This window comes from Thamnophis sirtalis, unplaced genomic scaffold (assembly GCF_051295495.1).
Source record: "Thamnophis sirtalis isolate CommonGarterSnake01/CBP01778 unplaced genomic scaffold, rThaSir2_p1.2 scaffold_10, whole genome shotgun sequence".
Taxonomy (NCBI): domain Eukaryota; kingdom Metazoa; phylum Chordata; class Lepidosauria; order Squamata; family Natricidae; genus Thamnophis; species Thamnophis sirtalis.
In genome coordinates, this window is record NW_028261390.1 from 26,180,720 (window position 1) to 26,197,332 (window position 16,613).

Consider the following 16,613-nt stretch of genomic DNA (forward strand, 5'->3'; position numbering starts at 1 on the left):
AAAAGCAATGTTAACATATAGTAAAGAATATATTTGTGTATAGAATATAGATGTTATTTTCTCCTGTAAATTAAGGTAAATGACAAACGGCATATCTCAGGTCTTTTGGAGACTAGCTATATTGTTTATAACTCTCTTTGTTAGACCATTAACCACTGTTGGTGGTATCCAGATCTCATTGTCTTGATGTCTAAAATAGCTTACTCTCTTGAAATCTCTTTCTCTCCAATCACTCCTTTCAACAGCAGTAGGAGAATGGTAAGGCAAAGGAGACATTGTGTAAAAATGCATTTCTCCGCCCCCAGCCGCCAACCCCCACCCCATCCCCCAGACAAGAGAGACTGGAAAGAAAAATGCAATACAAGCTGTTTGCATAGGTCACCAATGGCTCCCTGACAAAGGCTACAACTGGGATCAAATTGCTTTCAATTACACAAGAGCAAACAGCCAAATTATCTTGCAATCTATTCTTTCCCAATTTCTCTGCTCTGCAGAGGTCAGCAACAATCACATGACAGGAATTCTGCAAAGATTGTAAATGGACCTTAAAGTTATGTTTTCAGCACCGTCATAACTTAGAATGGTTGCTGAAAAAATTATCAATAAATGAGCACTAACTGTATTAATCCTGGAATATCTAAAATTGATATTTACTATATCTACTACAGATACAGATACAATATATGATAGAAATATATATATATATTGTGGGCAAAAAAAAAAGACTGCGCAGTGTATATTTCTTTGAAGTTCTAGTAGAGAAAACATTCAAACAATAAATATATGATACAGGACTAACAACAAATATAAAAACATGAGCCTAAATGATGTAAAATTGTTTTACTTTTTTTGTGTTAATAGTGAATATATATTTTATGCAATGAACTCAGAAGAATAAGTGAAACGAACGTAAGAATGATAGTTTTCCTTTTACTATTTTTCCTTTCTTTGCTATTTTAGAGGCCCAAGATGTAGAGCTAGATTTGAATACATTGGAGACCTGAAAGATGAATTAAGTTTTTCAGAAGGTGAAGTTATTATTTTAAAAGGGTATATTAATGAAGAATGGGCCAAAGGAGAGCTGAGAGGTACTTCTGGAATTTTCCCCTTAAATTTTGTGGACGTTATTGAAGATCTACCTGAATCAGGTAAAAACACTAACCAACTGGTGAACAAAAAACAGCATCTCACAGTAGTTAATTAATGTGATCAAAATACTTTAATAATAAAGACAGTTAGATGTTTGGATATAGAAGAACATATAACAAAATTAAAAATTCTTATCATTCGTCATTGATTTTTTATGTATTATATAAATCAGTATTTTTGCATATTGTTGTATTATTGGTCATGCTGTGTCTGTGTTAATATGAAAGAACAATTTTAAACATGTATGCGACAGGTACACAATACAGTATCAGCTGAATCTTCGCACTTCTACAAAATGTTATAGTAGGTGTTGTGCAGGTAATCCTCACTTACAACAGTTCATTTAATATCTGTTCAAAGTTACAACGGCAATGAAAAAAGTGACATGACTGTTTCTCACACTTACAACCATTGCAGCATCACCATGGTCACATGTATCAAAATTCAACAGCTTGGCAACTGACTCATATTTATAGCAGTTGCCGTGTCCCAGATCATCTTTTGCGACCACCTGACAAGTAAAGCCAATGGAGAGAGCAGATTGACTTAATAACCATGTTACTTAATGTAACTATTGCAAAGATTCACTTAACAATGCTGACAAGAAAGGTTGTAAAATGGGACAAAACGCACTTAACAACTGTCTTGCTTAGCAACCCAATGTTTGGCCTCAGTTGTAGTCACAGGTTGAGGTATGTGTATGTGTATGCATACTATACTAGGGTTAGGTTGCATTAAGGAACCATTCAATGCATTCTGTCGTATCATTCAATCCTAAACTGTAGAGTCCCCAAAATACTTGGTCAAAGAATGACAGAAATCACATGCTTCCTCTTATGCTTGTTTAGAAGGTAATTTGAGAAAAGTCACTCCTAAAATGTATTTTTCTATATTACTCAGTGGATTACTCAGTGCAACAATAGGGTGTGATACCATATATTTTTTATAGTGAATCAAATTATGTGAAGAAACTATGTTTCCTTTACATTATGTATAAATATAATCCAGATATTCAGAGAAACATCTGCCGTTTTTAGAGCTAAGATAGATAAACGTACACACACACACACACACACACACACCTTCTGAGGTCGGTTTCACAAATCACACAAAAGTGAGAGATAACCCTGTTTTGTTAAATAAACCTCGTGTGGCTGAGTTCACTGGACACACTGGTTCAATGATAAAGTGGCTTATACAATTTATAAATCGGTTAATTATAGTTTATTAACCACAATGGGTTTCCAATCTGCAGAGTGTAAAACAAACAACGTTACTGGTTAGTGTGGTAAATGAATCCAGCCATTATGTGGCTTGGATTTTCAACAATTGTTTCGTGGAATGTTTTTCTCTTTATGTATTATGTTATGATCTTTTATCTAGGTGATGGCAGTTTCCCGCTGAGGAGGAAACATTCAGGATCAATGACACAGGTAATGTATTTATCGTTTTATAGCATGTAATCAGGAGTGGGCTGCTCTGGGTTTGCCCAGGTTCGGGTGATCCTCTAGTGAAGATTCTGTGCAGTTTGGCAAACCCCCAAACCCCACCTCTGGCTGGTCCAACCCACCCACCCCCCTCCCAGCAATTTCCACACGGCACATTCTGGATGTTAGGTAAGCACAGGAGCCTCAAAAAATGGGCCTCCCGGAAGGCCAGAAATGGGCCCATTTCCGGCCACCAGGAAGCCTCTGGAGCCTGTGTGAAGCCATTTCCACCCTCCGGGAGACTCAGGAAAAGCCCCCAGAGCCTGGGGAAGGCAAAAACACTTCCTCCCGCTGTGGTGCAAGATACTGCCTGGGCCTTGCCCACTCAGCAACCGGGCAGAGAACCCATTGCTTAAATTTTTGAAGCCCACCCCTGCATGTAATCAATCAGATGCAATCTTTTATTCTAATATACATGATTAGAAGAAACAAAAAGATTCACCAACTTTTCTTTGTTCATTGCAGGTTAAAGATTAATTTTTCTAATCTGTTAATTAATGGCACTAAAGTAATTAATCTGTTTTAAGCCTATTAAATGATGTGTATAGAATTCATAGGATAGACAGTGTTGTTTTCTCAGTAACACCAGAAAGTTTATAAAACTTACATGCCTATGTTTTCTTTGTTTTCAAAGCTGGAAGGAGAAACTGGACAGTGGTGTGATGCTCTTCATGACTTTGCAGCAGAAACACAGGAAGATTTATCATTTAAAAAAGGAGATCGTATTTTGATATTAGAACAACTGGATTCAGAGTGGTATAGAGGCAGGGTAAATGGAAAGGAAGGCATTTTCCCAGCTGTGTTTGTTCGCCTTTGTTCAGGTACAGTGCTGAAAGAAAAGCGGAACTGTTTTCATCCTGTTGTACAAGCTATAAAGATACAAGTGGTCCTTGATTTACAATTGTAATTGAGACACAATTTCCTTTATAGGTCATAATGGTCATAAACTGGCTCAATTTTACAACCTTTTTTGCAACAGTTATTAAAGGGAACATGATAGTCATAAAACGAATACTGTGGTTGTAAAGCAAACGCTGTAACTGTAAAGTGAACTCATTGTTCTCTAGGGGGTGAGTTCTAGTCCTACTCTAGGCATGCAGCTGGCTGGATGATTTTTGGCCAGTCACTCTCTCTCTCAGCCCAATCTATCATACAAGTTGTTGTTATGGGAAAATAAGAGGAGGGTGGAGTATTAATATGATCACTTCCTTGAGTTATTTACAAAGTAATAAAGGCGGGATAAAAATCAAATAAATAAATTCTCTGTGATACAAGTAGCATATGCCTTCTTCACTTACTTACTTGCAAAGGATAATTATCATAATAAATGCTTTCTCTGCTATTTCATACAGAAAATCATGATACCCACAGTCTGCCCTCATAAATTAAATAGAATATATTGCAATGATTTAATACTTCATTTACTGTATTCTGGTAGTGTGCCTAGTGTACCTTGTAAACTGATCATGAGCACACCCTGGTGGTAAAATCTGGAATGGTTAAATAAGTCAATTAGAATCCCCCTAGTGCAGCGTTTCTCAACCTTGTCAACTTGAAAATGTCTGGACTTCAACTCCCAGAATTCCCCAGCCAGCGAATGCTGGCTGGGGAATTCTGGGAGTTGAAGTCCAGACATCTTCAAGTTGACAAGGTTGAAAAACACTGCCCTAGTGACTTGATTAGTAAAACACTTTTTTTAATAAATACAAGTAGTTTTTTTTTTCCCAGAGGAAAAAGGCATAAGTTAAACTTGCAGTGTATGTGCCATGAAAATGAGTTGTGCTTTTCATTCCCTTCACTCAGTTAACCTCCAAACCTGATTAAGATATTTGGCAAAAAAAAATGTTTTTCTTATATTATCCCAAAGATAGAAACTTAATTGGATCATGGTATCTTACAGGTGGAATGCAGTCATCAGAATCTCAGGGAGGGAAGAAACCAAAAGCCAAGGCACTGTATGACTTCCAGGCAGAGAACATAGATGAACTTTCTTTCAAAGTAAGCATATTTAAACATACAATTCTATAGTGATAGACATTATATTTTATTATTGTGAAAAATACTTTCCTACATTTCTCCTGCAGCATAAAAGTTAGGGAAATTGTTGCAAAGTAGTGCTTATTTTGGGTTGATAATAAGCTGCTTCTTTTTAATACTGCAAAAAATTCTGTTTGAAAGAAAATAATTAAACAACCTATAGACAAATCCACTGTTGGACTTAAGATGATCTTGATTTAGTGTGATGCATGAACCAGCCAGAACACGGTATCTGTTTTTGTAATGAACTGAATGCAACTGAAAAGTGGGCTGATATTCTGTTATAAATTATTATAATCTATAAAAAATACTTCAGTGAAACTTAATTAATTTTTTTCTCTAAGAAATTATCCAACTGCAAAGCTTCTCGCTGACCCAACTTTAAAACACTTTTCCTAAAGAATATGAGGCCTACTTTGAAATGTTTTTCGTTTGACATATTAAGACATTTTGTTTATCTAGTATAAAACACTGTTTTCTTATCAGTTCTTTTGATCTGATGTAAAACTAATTTAAAAATGAACAACTCTGACTTGGGAGAAGAAAGAGTCCACAGTTTTTTAGAGTATTAAATATTTGTGAAGGATATTATGAAAAACAAATAATGTTGGTTTCAATTTTTCTTTCAACAGGTTGGTGATATGATAACAAGTGTAGAATCTGTAGATGAAGAATGGATGAGTGGAGAATTACAAGACAAATTTGGAATATTTCCAAAGAATTTTGTTCAAATTCTACATCTTTCCTAAGGTGAAATCCAATTCTGGAGCATTGTTGTACAAGTGGATACGCTGGAAGAAAACGGCGTTATATTCTGGGCAGCGGAGAAAGAGTGCTATCTGTGATCATTTTATCTAGACTATCAAATGCATTTTTGCACTATTTTTGAAAAATGTTTACTAGACTGTATATTTTGTTTTTAGTTTATACTGAGCGTCAGACCCTGGGCAGAATACGAAGCCTTATTATTTCAACTTGGTGCATTTTAATCATTTTATATACTTTCTGTGGGGGTGCAATGGTTCAGCAATTAAAGATGCTGACAGCCCGGGTTTGAGACCTCAGTGCAATGCAACAGGGTAAGCTCCTGTCACCTGCTCCAGCTCTTGACCACCTAGCAGTTTGAAAGCATGCAAATGTAAGTAGATAAATAGGTACCACTTCAATGGGAAGGTAACAGTGTTCTGTGTGCCTCAGTATATAGTCATGCTGGCCACATGACCACGGAAATGTCTTCAGCCAACGCTGGCTCCCTCAGTTATGAAACAGAGATGAGCACCTTCCCCTACAGTTGGAAACAACTGGAAACCTTTGCCTTTACTTTTTATTCTTTCTGTGATGTCCAATTAATTATTAAACACTGCTCAAATAGCTCTTGTTTTTACAATACATATCCCACACACATCCCAAAACTTGTGAGTCAAGTTTTCAGAAACTGAAATGTTTTACCATATGGACATTAAATCCTGATACATGAATAAGATTATCACGGTAAAAGTAGTGGGTTTTTTCTTTACTTAAACCAAGTAAGTTAACTTGTCTAAAAGTGCATCAGTTACTTTTAGTCTGGATTGAAGTATCTGAAAGAATTGGATAATAATGGATTTATGTGCCTTAGACTAGGAAGACCGTTAGTCTGTTTGATCCAGTTTTCTATCCTAGCTATTAATGGCTCTCCAGGATCTTTCAGACAGTGCTGAGTCCCAATACCTGTTGCCTGATCTTTTTTTTATGGATAAATGCAAGATATACACAATAAGGCTGGACAAAACAATTGAAGGGGACCATTGCAATGTTCAGCAGATACAAAATGCCTGCTTTCATTATAAGTATCCATGTTTTTGCAAGCCTCATACTACACATGCACAAGCTTTAACACTTTGCGCAGTCCTAATGAATAATAATTGTGTTTATTTTATAAGAAAGGCTGGTAACTTTTCTTATTACTTTCAGTAAATAAAATTACACAGATTTCTTACTTTTTTCAATCAGTTCTGCTGTATCATAATCTTAATTTGTATCTAGAGTGGCTTTTCAAAGATTCATCCTCCTCCTTGGATCTTTTTAAAAATCTGATATCGTTTGGGATCTTTCAATTTCTGGAAAGCCCCCCCCCCCCCCATTGCCTTATTCTTATCAAATCTACTGTCAGAAATTAAGTGTGTTCAGAAAACTATCTACAGTAAGTGATGGAAGAATAATTTTCACGGGTCTTGCTGTCATGACTATCTCATAAGAGTAGATATTATGATAAACTTGTACTACAGTCTGTATTGTCTTATCTCCGTCTCCTCAATCTCCAACTTTGTAAATGTAATTTAACGTAAAAAAATGCATCTTAAAATTAAACTTCTAAGTCCCATTTTTGCACCATATTTCTTAAGATTACATTCTTTAAAAATACTCTGATTTCCTGTCAGTTTTGCCAGGAATTAGTATTCAATGTTTATAAATCTGATAGTGGTGAAATATAAACCTAAAACACAGATCCTCCTCTCTCTCAAAACTGTGTAAAAAGTGCCCCAAACCCATTTTCTTGTTCAATGCCAATATTATATTTTGACTGTTCACTGTGTGGCCTTTTATTGAGGGGGTGAAACAGTATTTAAGCACGCAGCAGTCACAGCTTTGCCTATAATTGCTGGAAACATTACTTTTGTGTGTAAGGCACAACAAACAAGAATAAATAACGAAGGCTCGATAGCAAAACAATCATGTGAAGAAACCTAATCCCAAAGAATGAAAAAAAGGAAAAAAATACTCATAGGGTCCTGTTTTTTTCTCCAAACTATGCCCTAGGAAGGTGCAGGGGAAGCGTGCAGGAACAGCTTCTTTGCAGACCTCTTATTCTCTTCTTATTTTCCTGAACTAATAGTTAGCTGCTAAGCCATAAAATACATAGAGCAGCTTGTAATTCAGAAGCAGTCTCGTGGTGATAAGCAGGCCTGCTGCAGTTATTCCTGGTTTCCAAGGAATGCTTTGACCACAATTCATCCATACTTTTAATTAGGGCCAGTTTTTAAAACCAAGCTACACTTTGGTTTGAGGTTTGGCATATTGTGCAAATCAAATTTTATTTTAGAGGACAAAAGCAATGAAAAACCTTACATTTTGCTTTTGAATCAATCCCTGTATTGCTTATTCATAAAATGGTAGTTTCCTATTTGAAATTCTTAAAGCTTCCTTTATACATGATTTCTGCTCACAGTGGGGTGTTTTGAGACTTACAAAGGATATCAATGTCATTGGACAAATTAATATTAATCAAAATTTCCATTTAAAAACAGGGGGAAAATACACACCTGTTCATATAGTTGACTTTGAGTGTTATCTTGTTCCCTAGTTGTGGCCATTCTTTAAGAATAAAATAGTTCCATGATATGAAAATAGTTAAATAAACAAAATTCAGCTTTCCATTAAGGAGATTTAAGAGCTGAAGTACTTGAAAATAGTATTATTACCATCAAGTACAGCAGTGGTTCCCAAACTTGGCAACTTTAAGACTTGTGGACTTCAACTCCCAGAATTCTCCAGCCAGCTCTGCTGGAGAATTCTGGGAGTTGAAGTCCACAAGTCTTAAATTTGCCAAGTTTGGGAACCACTGAAGTACAGTAATGTGAAATTGGGTTAGTTGAAGGAAGAACCAATTATTCACAACTGCAACCATTGTTGCCATCTCATATGTTGCTGTTTTTTAAGGAACGTTGGACTTTTTTTGTTTTGTCAGCCTCCGCATTTAGGCTTTTGAGGGTCATTTCAAGTACTGACTGAAAACCACTGTGTACCAGACTCAATGCAATGCTTGTTAAAAAAGACTTTCATAATTTTTCTTACTCGTATTTTTTCAGATTTTGTATTTTTCCATATTCATTCTCAACATGTAATTTTCCAGTGACTGAGAAATGGGTTTTTATGTTACTAATGAAAATGCACTAATTTTTTTTTTCTACATGAGTAAATATGGCTTTTATATTTATCATTGTTTAAAGTAAGCAAGCATTCACCTGACCAAGCTTTGTTATCTTACCAATCTATGTATTCAGATTGCCAAATACAGCTACTTCACTTGGAAGAGTGCCATTTAAAGGGCTTTTAATACAATGTTAATAATGTAGATAAATACAAATGACATTCCCATTTTAAAAACTGGCATCAGTTTCTAGAATGAGGCCATAAAGTATTATAGATCACTTTGCCATAAGATTTTCAAATGAATATAAATACAGCAGTTAGCTGAAGATACAAATACTACATTATGTGTATATATATGTGTGTGTGAACCAGGTTATTATAGTAGCTATTTAATCTCCGGATCAGTTCAATGAATTTTCTTCAAAGATTACACAAATCTACAAAAAATACTTTTGCTTCAGGAAATTCATATTAATTAAAATGTTGTTCCTCAGCTTAATGGCATTATTGCATTTGTATATAACCAATAAATGTGTTTGTTGCAAACAATGGACCGTGCAAACTGGAATGAAATTTATCATAAATGAAAGCAGTTTTTTTAAAACTTCACAATTAAAAGAAGTTTTCTTCCATTTGATTTAATGCATTTACATTTTACACATTCTCTAAGACTTGAAGTGATTGGGAATCAAAGTCCAGAACCAGTAGATGAGAGATTAATGGTCCTGAGGTAGCACATAGTATTTGCTAGTGTGCTTGTTTCTTCTTTACCTACAAATCTTGCTGGTCAACTTCAGATTCATTGCCTCTCTAAACCCAACATAGCAGAGTTGTTGGGAAGGTAATAGTTAATTGGGAGTCTTATGTATGAGGTTTTGAACTTTCAGAAAAAAGGAAAAACATAAAATACAGCAAATAATGGGTAAATCTCCATTTCTCATCCGTTTCTACCAGATGTAATATTCTGAAAGTGTTTTTAAAAACCTGTTAATTACAAGCTACTCACAATAGATGCTGCAATAATAATAATAATAAAAAATGCCTTTCCAGAATATTTCATCTTCCCTTTCCATATTACCAGTTTAGTACTTTTTTTGGAATTGGACACTTTTAGCACTGCTGGATGTTTTATACAAACTCATCTCTTGGCTTAGAATGCTCAAGATACTGTAGCCCAGCGGTTCTCAACCTTCCTAATGCCACAACCCTTTAATATAGTTCCTCATGTTGTGGTGACCCCCCCCACCATAAAATTTTTATTGCTACTCTATAATGTAATTTTGCTACTGTTATGAATCGTAATGTAAATATCTGATATGCAGGATGTATTTTTGTTATAAATTGAACATAATGAAAGCAGTGATTAACCTCAAAAACAATATGTAATTATAACCCACTAAAAAATGAAAATGCCCACGCTAAGCAAAACCAGTAATAATAATTAAAAAAATATCTTCATCCAAAGAACTGGTAATTAGAGGGATCAAGAGTTTTTTCTATGATCGTTCAGCGGCTGCCAGGGAGTTAGCTGGGGGTAAAAAGCCCCGCTTGTGCAACCAAGTAGCGTTAATAACCAGGTTTCTTCCCAATAGGAAAAAGAGTGACTGGTGCAGTAAATGTATAGTCCCATCTTGCTCGCCTGTAGATGCACAGCCCCCCCAAAAGGAGAGACATGCACAAACCAGGACTACAGACTTGGCTTTTTCCCCTGCCCCTACACACTTTCTCTTTCTGCAGCTTATCCTTCCTCAGCTCTTTTCTAAGCCAATCATAGGCTGTATCCAACGCTCATCATGCCAAAACCCCACTCCTCGGCTCTGATTGGCTTGGAACCCAATAACTGTGTGCAATGAGAAGCTCCAAATCTGACCTCATTCCAATTTACACAAACTTTTTAAAAGGGCCAGAAGTACAACTGAGATTTCTAACTCCCCTCACACACATAGACTCCCAATTTTTTTTTTACATTTGCGTTTCTCCTACTTCCCTGCATGTGCACTTGCGTATTTGTGGATGTGTGCGTGAAAGAGTGCGACAGCACGCTTTGGAGTCTAAAGATTTAAGAGTTCCGATGGTCTTAGGCGACCCCTGTGAAAAGGTCGTTCGACCCCCCCAAAGGGGTTGCAACCCACAGGTTGAGAACAGCTGCTGTAGCCCATTCTAGCCATGTTTTAAATACTTATGGTAAGTATGCTGGAATGAAATTTAAGTATTTCTTGCCCTCCTTAAAACACATAAAACCATATGGCATGCTACCTGGAGGCTTCTGCATTAGGGTACGGAATGAGATGATTGGATAGAAGCCTCTTGATACACCCAGTATTTATTCATGGATTTTCAGGAATTCAATCTACTTAATTCATGACATTCAATAGCCTTGCATGTCTTTACTGAACATTTTTGTGGATGGGAGGGTGGGGCTTGCACTAAAGTTTGCAAACTTAAAAAGAGAAGTGTAACATAGTGATTAGTCCATATTGTTATACTTCTTATAAAAGATCAGTAGTTACAGCTGAGTACATTAGCTATAACTTTTGTGCACTCACTAATATACTGGTCATCTGGTTCAATTATTCAACATACTCTGCATGGGGCTAACAGAGTAGTAAGCAGCTACAGATGGTCCAGAATGCAAATGTGCTGCGCTGGCTGCCAGTTTGCTTCCAGGTCCAATTCAGGGTGTTGGGTCACCCCTTAAAGGCATGGGACCAGGCTTTCCAAGGAAATTACATAATGGGACTAACCCACCCTACTTGTTCCAGTGGAAAGGGCACAATTCTGATTCCATCGGCCAAAGAATTTCAGCTGGCAGGGTCCAGGGTCCCTTTTCCACCGTGTCCCCTATTCTCTGGAATATTCTCCCATCAGAAGAGATTTGCCCACAAACTCCTAGACTTCCGGAAGAGTCTAAAAACCTGTCTCTGCTGCTTGCCTGGGACCCTGTTATATTGGGGGCAGCTGACAGGGCAGAAAAGAGCCTTACCCGGGCTGCCCATTTTGTTACTTATTAATCCTTTTTTCTATTTTGCTTTTCACTTTTTAACTATTATATTGTAAGATACTCAAGAGTTGCTATATTAAGTGAAATGGATGGCATAGAAAATTAAATACTTTTGCATGACTAGAAGAGGCCTGATCACAATTATAAATGCTCTATAACCTATAATAACCAAAACTGATAACAAATATACATGCAGATTACCTTTAAAAATATTTAGCTTTGGCGCACTATTACCTGGATCTTTAAAAAACAACCAGACATGAAAAAAATCCAAAGCAGCCTGAATGTGTGCTTTTTAGAGTGTTATTGAACATTATTCATATTACCCAAATTGCAAAACTTGTATGAAATAAAATATACATCTTCACCAATTCTAGTTTCATCAGTGGCTCAATTGGCAGCCAAAGTAGCTTAGCAAAATTGTAGCATAAATGCAAAATACAAGTAACTATTCCATAAAAATGCACATTACCACACTATTTATATGAAGTCTTTTATTTTGTATCTGGTTTTAAACAGATTCTTGCACAGGGGGCTCATATCCGTCAGCTCGTTCTACTTTGGCACCAGTTTCATCACCAGATGGTTTTCCAGCACCACCACCTTCACCGTGCAGTTCCATCAATTTGCCCACTGCAAATAATTAAGGATGTAAATTAATATATGTAATTCCATGAGTTACATTTTAAAGGAATGTTGCTATATTTTCTATTAAAATATTCACTTATTCATTATACATCTTACAAAAAATTAGTAAAAATATCCTTGTGTTTTATGGGAATGTCAGTATTAGGATAAAGTAATCATTTTTTCATCTGGGACCGAAACAAAGTGTCATCATTCATTCCCATTTCAAGTAAACATAATCAATGTTAACATAGTACTTTCAATGACAGATACTTACATTCAAACTTGGGCTTCTTAAGCATTTTGACTTTGCGAACATAGACATCATGAAGGGGATAGATTGATTGACATGCCTTTTCTATGTCTTTACCAATGCTGTCTGGAATCCTAGAATCATAAAGAAATATTTTATTTTGAAGTTTCCAAACTAGAATGTTGACAAAAAACTGCAGAATTGCTAGTGACTATGGCATAGATTAAAGCAAATATGTGAGGTAAAGAAAAACAATCTATCATAAACTAGAACCTAACCTTCGGAATTCACAAAGAATCAATTTATTCATATGAATATTAAAGTGTCAATGATTTGGTTTGTACAATATGTATCCACAATCTGAATAAACAATGTCCACACATTAATATAAAACAAACAAACCAGATTATGTATTACCCCAGCCTGAAGCAAGGCAATGAGAATGATTCTATGTGCGGTTAAATAAAATATTTAAAAAATGTGCACATCTTATTACAGCATAATTTATTTTGCCTTGGCTAAGAATGCTGTGGCAGTGAAACCGTCAATTTACTTATTTTATTAAACCATTAGAGAATATCCACTAAATTCACCCAAATCTAATCTTACAAATAATCATCAGAAATACAAATTTTCAGTTCTTTAAAAGGGACACAATTACTTGAATTGTTACAAAATCTAAAACACTTTTAACAATAAATATGATTAAATAGCAAATCCAAAAAATAGATTATAGGTAGTCCTCTACTTATGACAATAGAACTAAAAATTTGTTGTTAAGTGAGACATTTGTTAAGTGAGTTTTGCCACATTTTACAACTTTTCTGGACAGTTAAGTGAATCCCTGCAGTTGTTAAGTTACTAACAAGGTTGCCCCAAAGGTGCTTTTTCAAGAGACAACTGGACTTTCTGCTTTTTCTTTGAAGACGTTTTGCTTCTCATCCAAGAAGCTTCTTCAGCTCTGATTGGATGATGAGGAAATGGTGGTGTCAGAGCTGAAGAAGCTTCTTGGATGAGAAGCAAAACCTCTTCGAAGAAAAACCCAAAAAGTCCAGTTGCCTCTTGAAAAAGCACCTTTGGGACAGCCTAGACCCGCATGACTGAGAATCTTCATAGACATACTAACAAGGTTAGTGAATCCAGCTTCCACATTGACTTTGCTTGACGGGTTAAAAAAAGTGATCACATGACCCCTGCACACTGTAACAGTCATAAATACAAGTCAGTTGCCAAGTGTCTAAAATTTGATCATATGACTATGTGAATGGTCATAAGTATGAAAAAGTCATGTCACTTTTTCAGTGCTGTTGTAACTTTGAATGGTCAGTAAATGAAGTCGAGGACTACTGCATAAATTCTAAGGTAGCATGCCATTGAAGACTATCTTACTAAACATAGATTTAAAAAAAAATCCACCTACAGTTTATTGACAACTTCTTTCAAGTCATTTGTTTGTACTTCACGTGTCATGATTTCCACCATTTTTTTGCGGATTTGGCGGACCTGTTGGTGCTGAGCATAGGAAGTCTTGCGAATCTGGTTGGTTCTTTTCTTGGTGAAACCAACACAGAAAAGGCGTAGAAGATACCCATCTGTCGTTTTGACATCGATGTGGGCTTCAATCATAGTCTGGAACATTGTAAGAGTTACAGATATTTTAATGCATCAAATTGCTATGTCTGGATGAGACTGACTACTTTTAAAGCATTTGTACAAGATAACCATGTTCAAAGGATTTTTTGCAAAGTATGCTTTGCAAAAATATTCACATATTTATATGCCAGAATACAGAGAAGAACTAGCAAGATTTTTGGAAACTTAAAATTCTAGATCTGATGTGTGAAAATAGCTTACAAACAATCATTATCTGAAACCTGCATTTTACTTGCCTCCATCATCAACAACAGTGGGTCTCAACCTTCCTAATGCCATGACCCTTTAATACAGTTCCTCATGTTGGGGTGACCCTTAACCATAAAATTATTTTATGTTTTCCGTAGTTTTTTTAAAACATGTGTTTTCCGATGGTCAGGCGACCCATGTGAAAGGGATGTTCAATCCCCATGAGGTCCCGAGCCACAGGTTGAGAACCACTGAACAGCTTAATCACTGTTCAGCTTAATACATACCAATACTTATACTAACCTGCCATTTCTTAACCATTGAACACATTTTATCCCGTGTGAGATCCATGCCATGAAAGTTTGTCAGGCAGTTTTTCCCCTGGACATCCTCTGTAATCAGCTTGAATTTACGGAAGGCAACTTCATCATTCTGTAGGTCAGCAAGGCTAACTTCAAATACACGGCCTTTCAGTCCATCAGAGGCAATTTCTATAAATATCAAACAGTTAACTTGTTCATTAAAAACACCACTGAACTATATATCACTTTCTAAGATGTATTTCAAACGGTCCTCTGCATTCAAAATAATTACAATTGCAACATATAATTGTATGTATAATCCTAAGCCGCCCAGAATTGCTTTATAAAGTGAAAAGGGCAACCAATAAATTTAATAAATATAGGAATATACAGTAAAATGTGTAAACAAAACACAGCATTCAAAACAGTAATAATAAAATGGTATTTGGTTAGTATTTTAAGTCTTTCAGAAACATAGCATAACTTGAAAGCCAGCATTTCTTATTTTGGTAACTTACTTGTTCCCTGAGTCCTGGTAACTAATGTCTTTCCAATGTTTCGAATATTGAACATTGCCGGAGCCTTGACATCATACCAGTCTTTCTTTGAGAAGGGGTCCACCCTGATTTTCAAAAGAAAAAAAAGACAAAATGTTCAGAAGGGCCTTTTTGAAATTTATGGCCATTTTCTAGCTGATCCAACAGCAGTTTGGAATGCCACCTTCTTTCCGAGTGACTTTTAGGGAGGTCTGAATCAAACCGCAAATGTAACAAGTTTGTACTAAGTAGTTTTACTGAAGTACCATTTTACATGCACAAATCACGAATAGGGCGATCCACAGCTGAGGATCAGAAAACCTATTTCTCTTGAGCATTTATTTAAAGGCGATCTTATTTAGCTCTTAGGGCATTAGGCCTGCACACTATTCTTGCTGCCACTTTTCAAGCAGCCTTCTGCTTCCATCACCCCTTCCCAAATTTGCACACGAAAACCCCTGGAGCTTTCGGGCCAAAGAAGTGGCCCCATCCAGATTGCTTTGCGTTTAATTTCTCGTCGCCGGGAGGCCAATGCGCCCATTCCTGACTTGCGAGCGTCCACGCGCTGGCTTTCTGCTGGAAGCCGCCATGTCAGCGCCTATTTCCTTTGGCCTCTCTCTCTCCCTCCCTCCCTCCCGTCCCTTCTCCTCCACAATCCAGGCAACATCGTCGGCATCCGACGGCCCTGGGCCGCGACTCCCACCCGGCCGCATTGCTGCCGCCCCGATGCTTCTCCCGGGCGCCACTTACACTTTCTTCTTGGCGCCTTTCTTGCCTCCTTTGGTGAGGCGTTTATTCTTCCCTACCGCCATCGCACCGCACCGGGAACCAAAGAGACCGGAAACCGTAAAGAGCGCGATATCTGCGCGAGAGCCCAGGTCACGTGAGCGCGACTTCAGCGTCTTTTTGAGAAACGCGCTCGGCTTTTCCCCCCCTCAATCGTGGCGCGAAATCACAGCGGCCCCTAGTGGCGGTTGCCCGATGTTCTGGGATCGATGGCCCTCGTGAGCCTTCAGCATTTAGGAAATAAATAAATCCCATACAACGTGTGGGATTAGCATGGGAAGACATATCCATAAAAGGGCTGCCACAGAAAACCTAACAGCATACGTGCCACATTAGGCATGGGCAATCACAAATATACATTTTGGGGATACACTTTGCTGTCACAGTTGCAACCTGGTGGAATAGACCTTAAAATAGTAGCTGCCTTTTTAATAGTTGCATCACATTGTTGGCTCTAGTTCAGTTTGTGATCTAATAGAGTGGGGAAAGGATCTTTATGAGCAGGCAAATATTGACTCTCCTGCTTAAATGATTCTGGCGTCAACTCATTGCCTTGATAAAAAAAACTGACAACAAAAAGCTCTTACAGTCACCCTCCAAGCTCATTTAAGAGTACTGTTTGTGTGGTCATTCAACAAGTTATGAATCCCTCTAAAGCAGGGGTGTCAAACTCAAGGCCCA

At 37.0% G+C, this 16,613-nt stretch overlaps 2 protein-coding genes and 1 non-coding gene across 4 annotated transcripts in view; 1 reads left to right on the forward strand and 2 right to left on the reverse strand.

Annotated features, from left to right (window-relative positions):
- Positions 1-7,035, forward strand: part of SH3D19 (SH3 domain containing 19) — a 61,630-nt gene extending 54,595 nt beyond the window's left edge. For both annotated transcript variants that reach the window (XM_014068522.2, XM_014068530.2), the window contains 5 exons: positions 961-1,148; positions 2,533-2,582; positions 3,271-3,457; positions 4,537-4,634; positions 5,306-7,035. In XM_014068522.2, coding sequence (XP_013923997.2) covers positions 961-1,148; positions 2,533-2,582; positions 3,271-3,457; positions 4,537-4,634; positions 5,306-5,422 — 640 coding nt within the window. In that variant the 3' untranslated portion in view covers positions 5,423-7,035. The remainder of the gene's footprint in view (positions 1-960; positions 1,149-2,532; positions 2,583-3,270; positions 3,458-4,536; positions 4,635-5,305) is intronic.
- A 5,030-nt stretch (positions 7,036-12,065) lies between these two features.
- On the reverse strand, positions 12,066-16,021 carry RPS3A (ribosomal protein S3A). Its single transcript, XM_014068539.2, has 6 exons — positions 15,897-16,021; positions 15,129-15,232; positions 14,612-14,799; positions 13,887-14,095; positions 12,491-12,600; positions 12,066-12,219 (listed from the first exon to the last, which is right to left on the reverse strand). The coding sequence occupies exons 1-6, from the start codon at positions 15,956-15,958 to the stop codon at positions 12,098-12,100; spliced, it is 795 nt and encodes a 264-aa protein (XP_013924014.1). The 5' UTR covers positions 15,959-16,021; the 3' UTR covers positions 12,066-12,097.
- Positions 12,366-12,432, reverse strand: LOC148043817 (small nucleolar RNA SNORD73). Its single transcript, XR_015697939.1, has one exon. It is a non-coding gene; the product is annotated as a small nucleolar RNA SNORD73 (small nucleolar RNA).
- Positions 16,022-16,613: the final 592 nt, after the last annotated feature.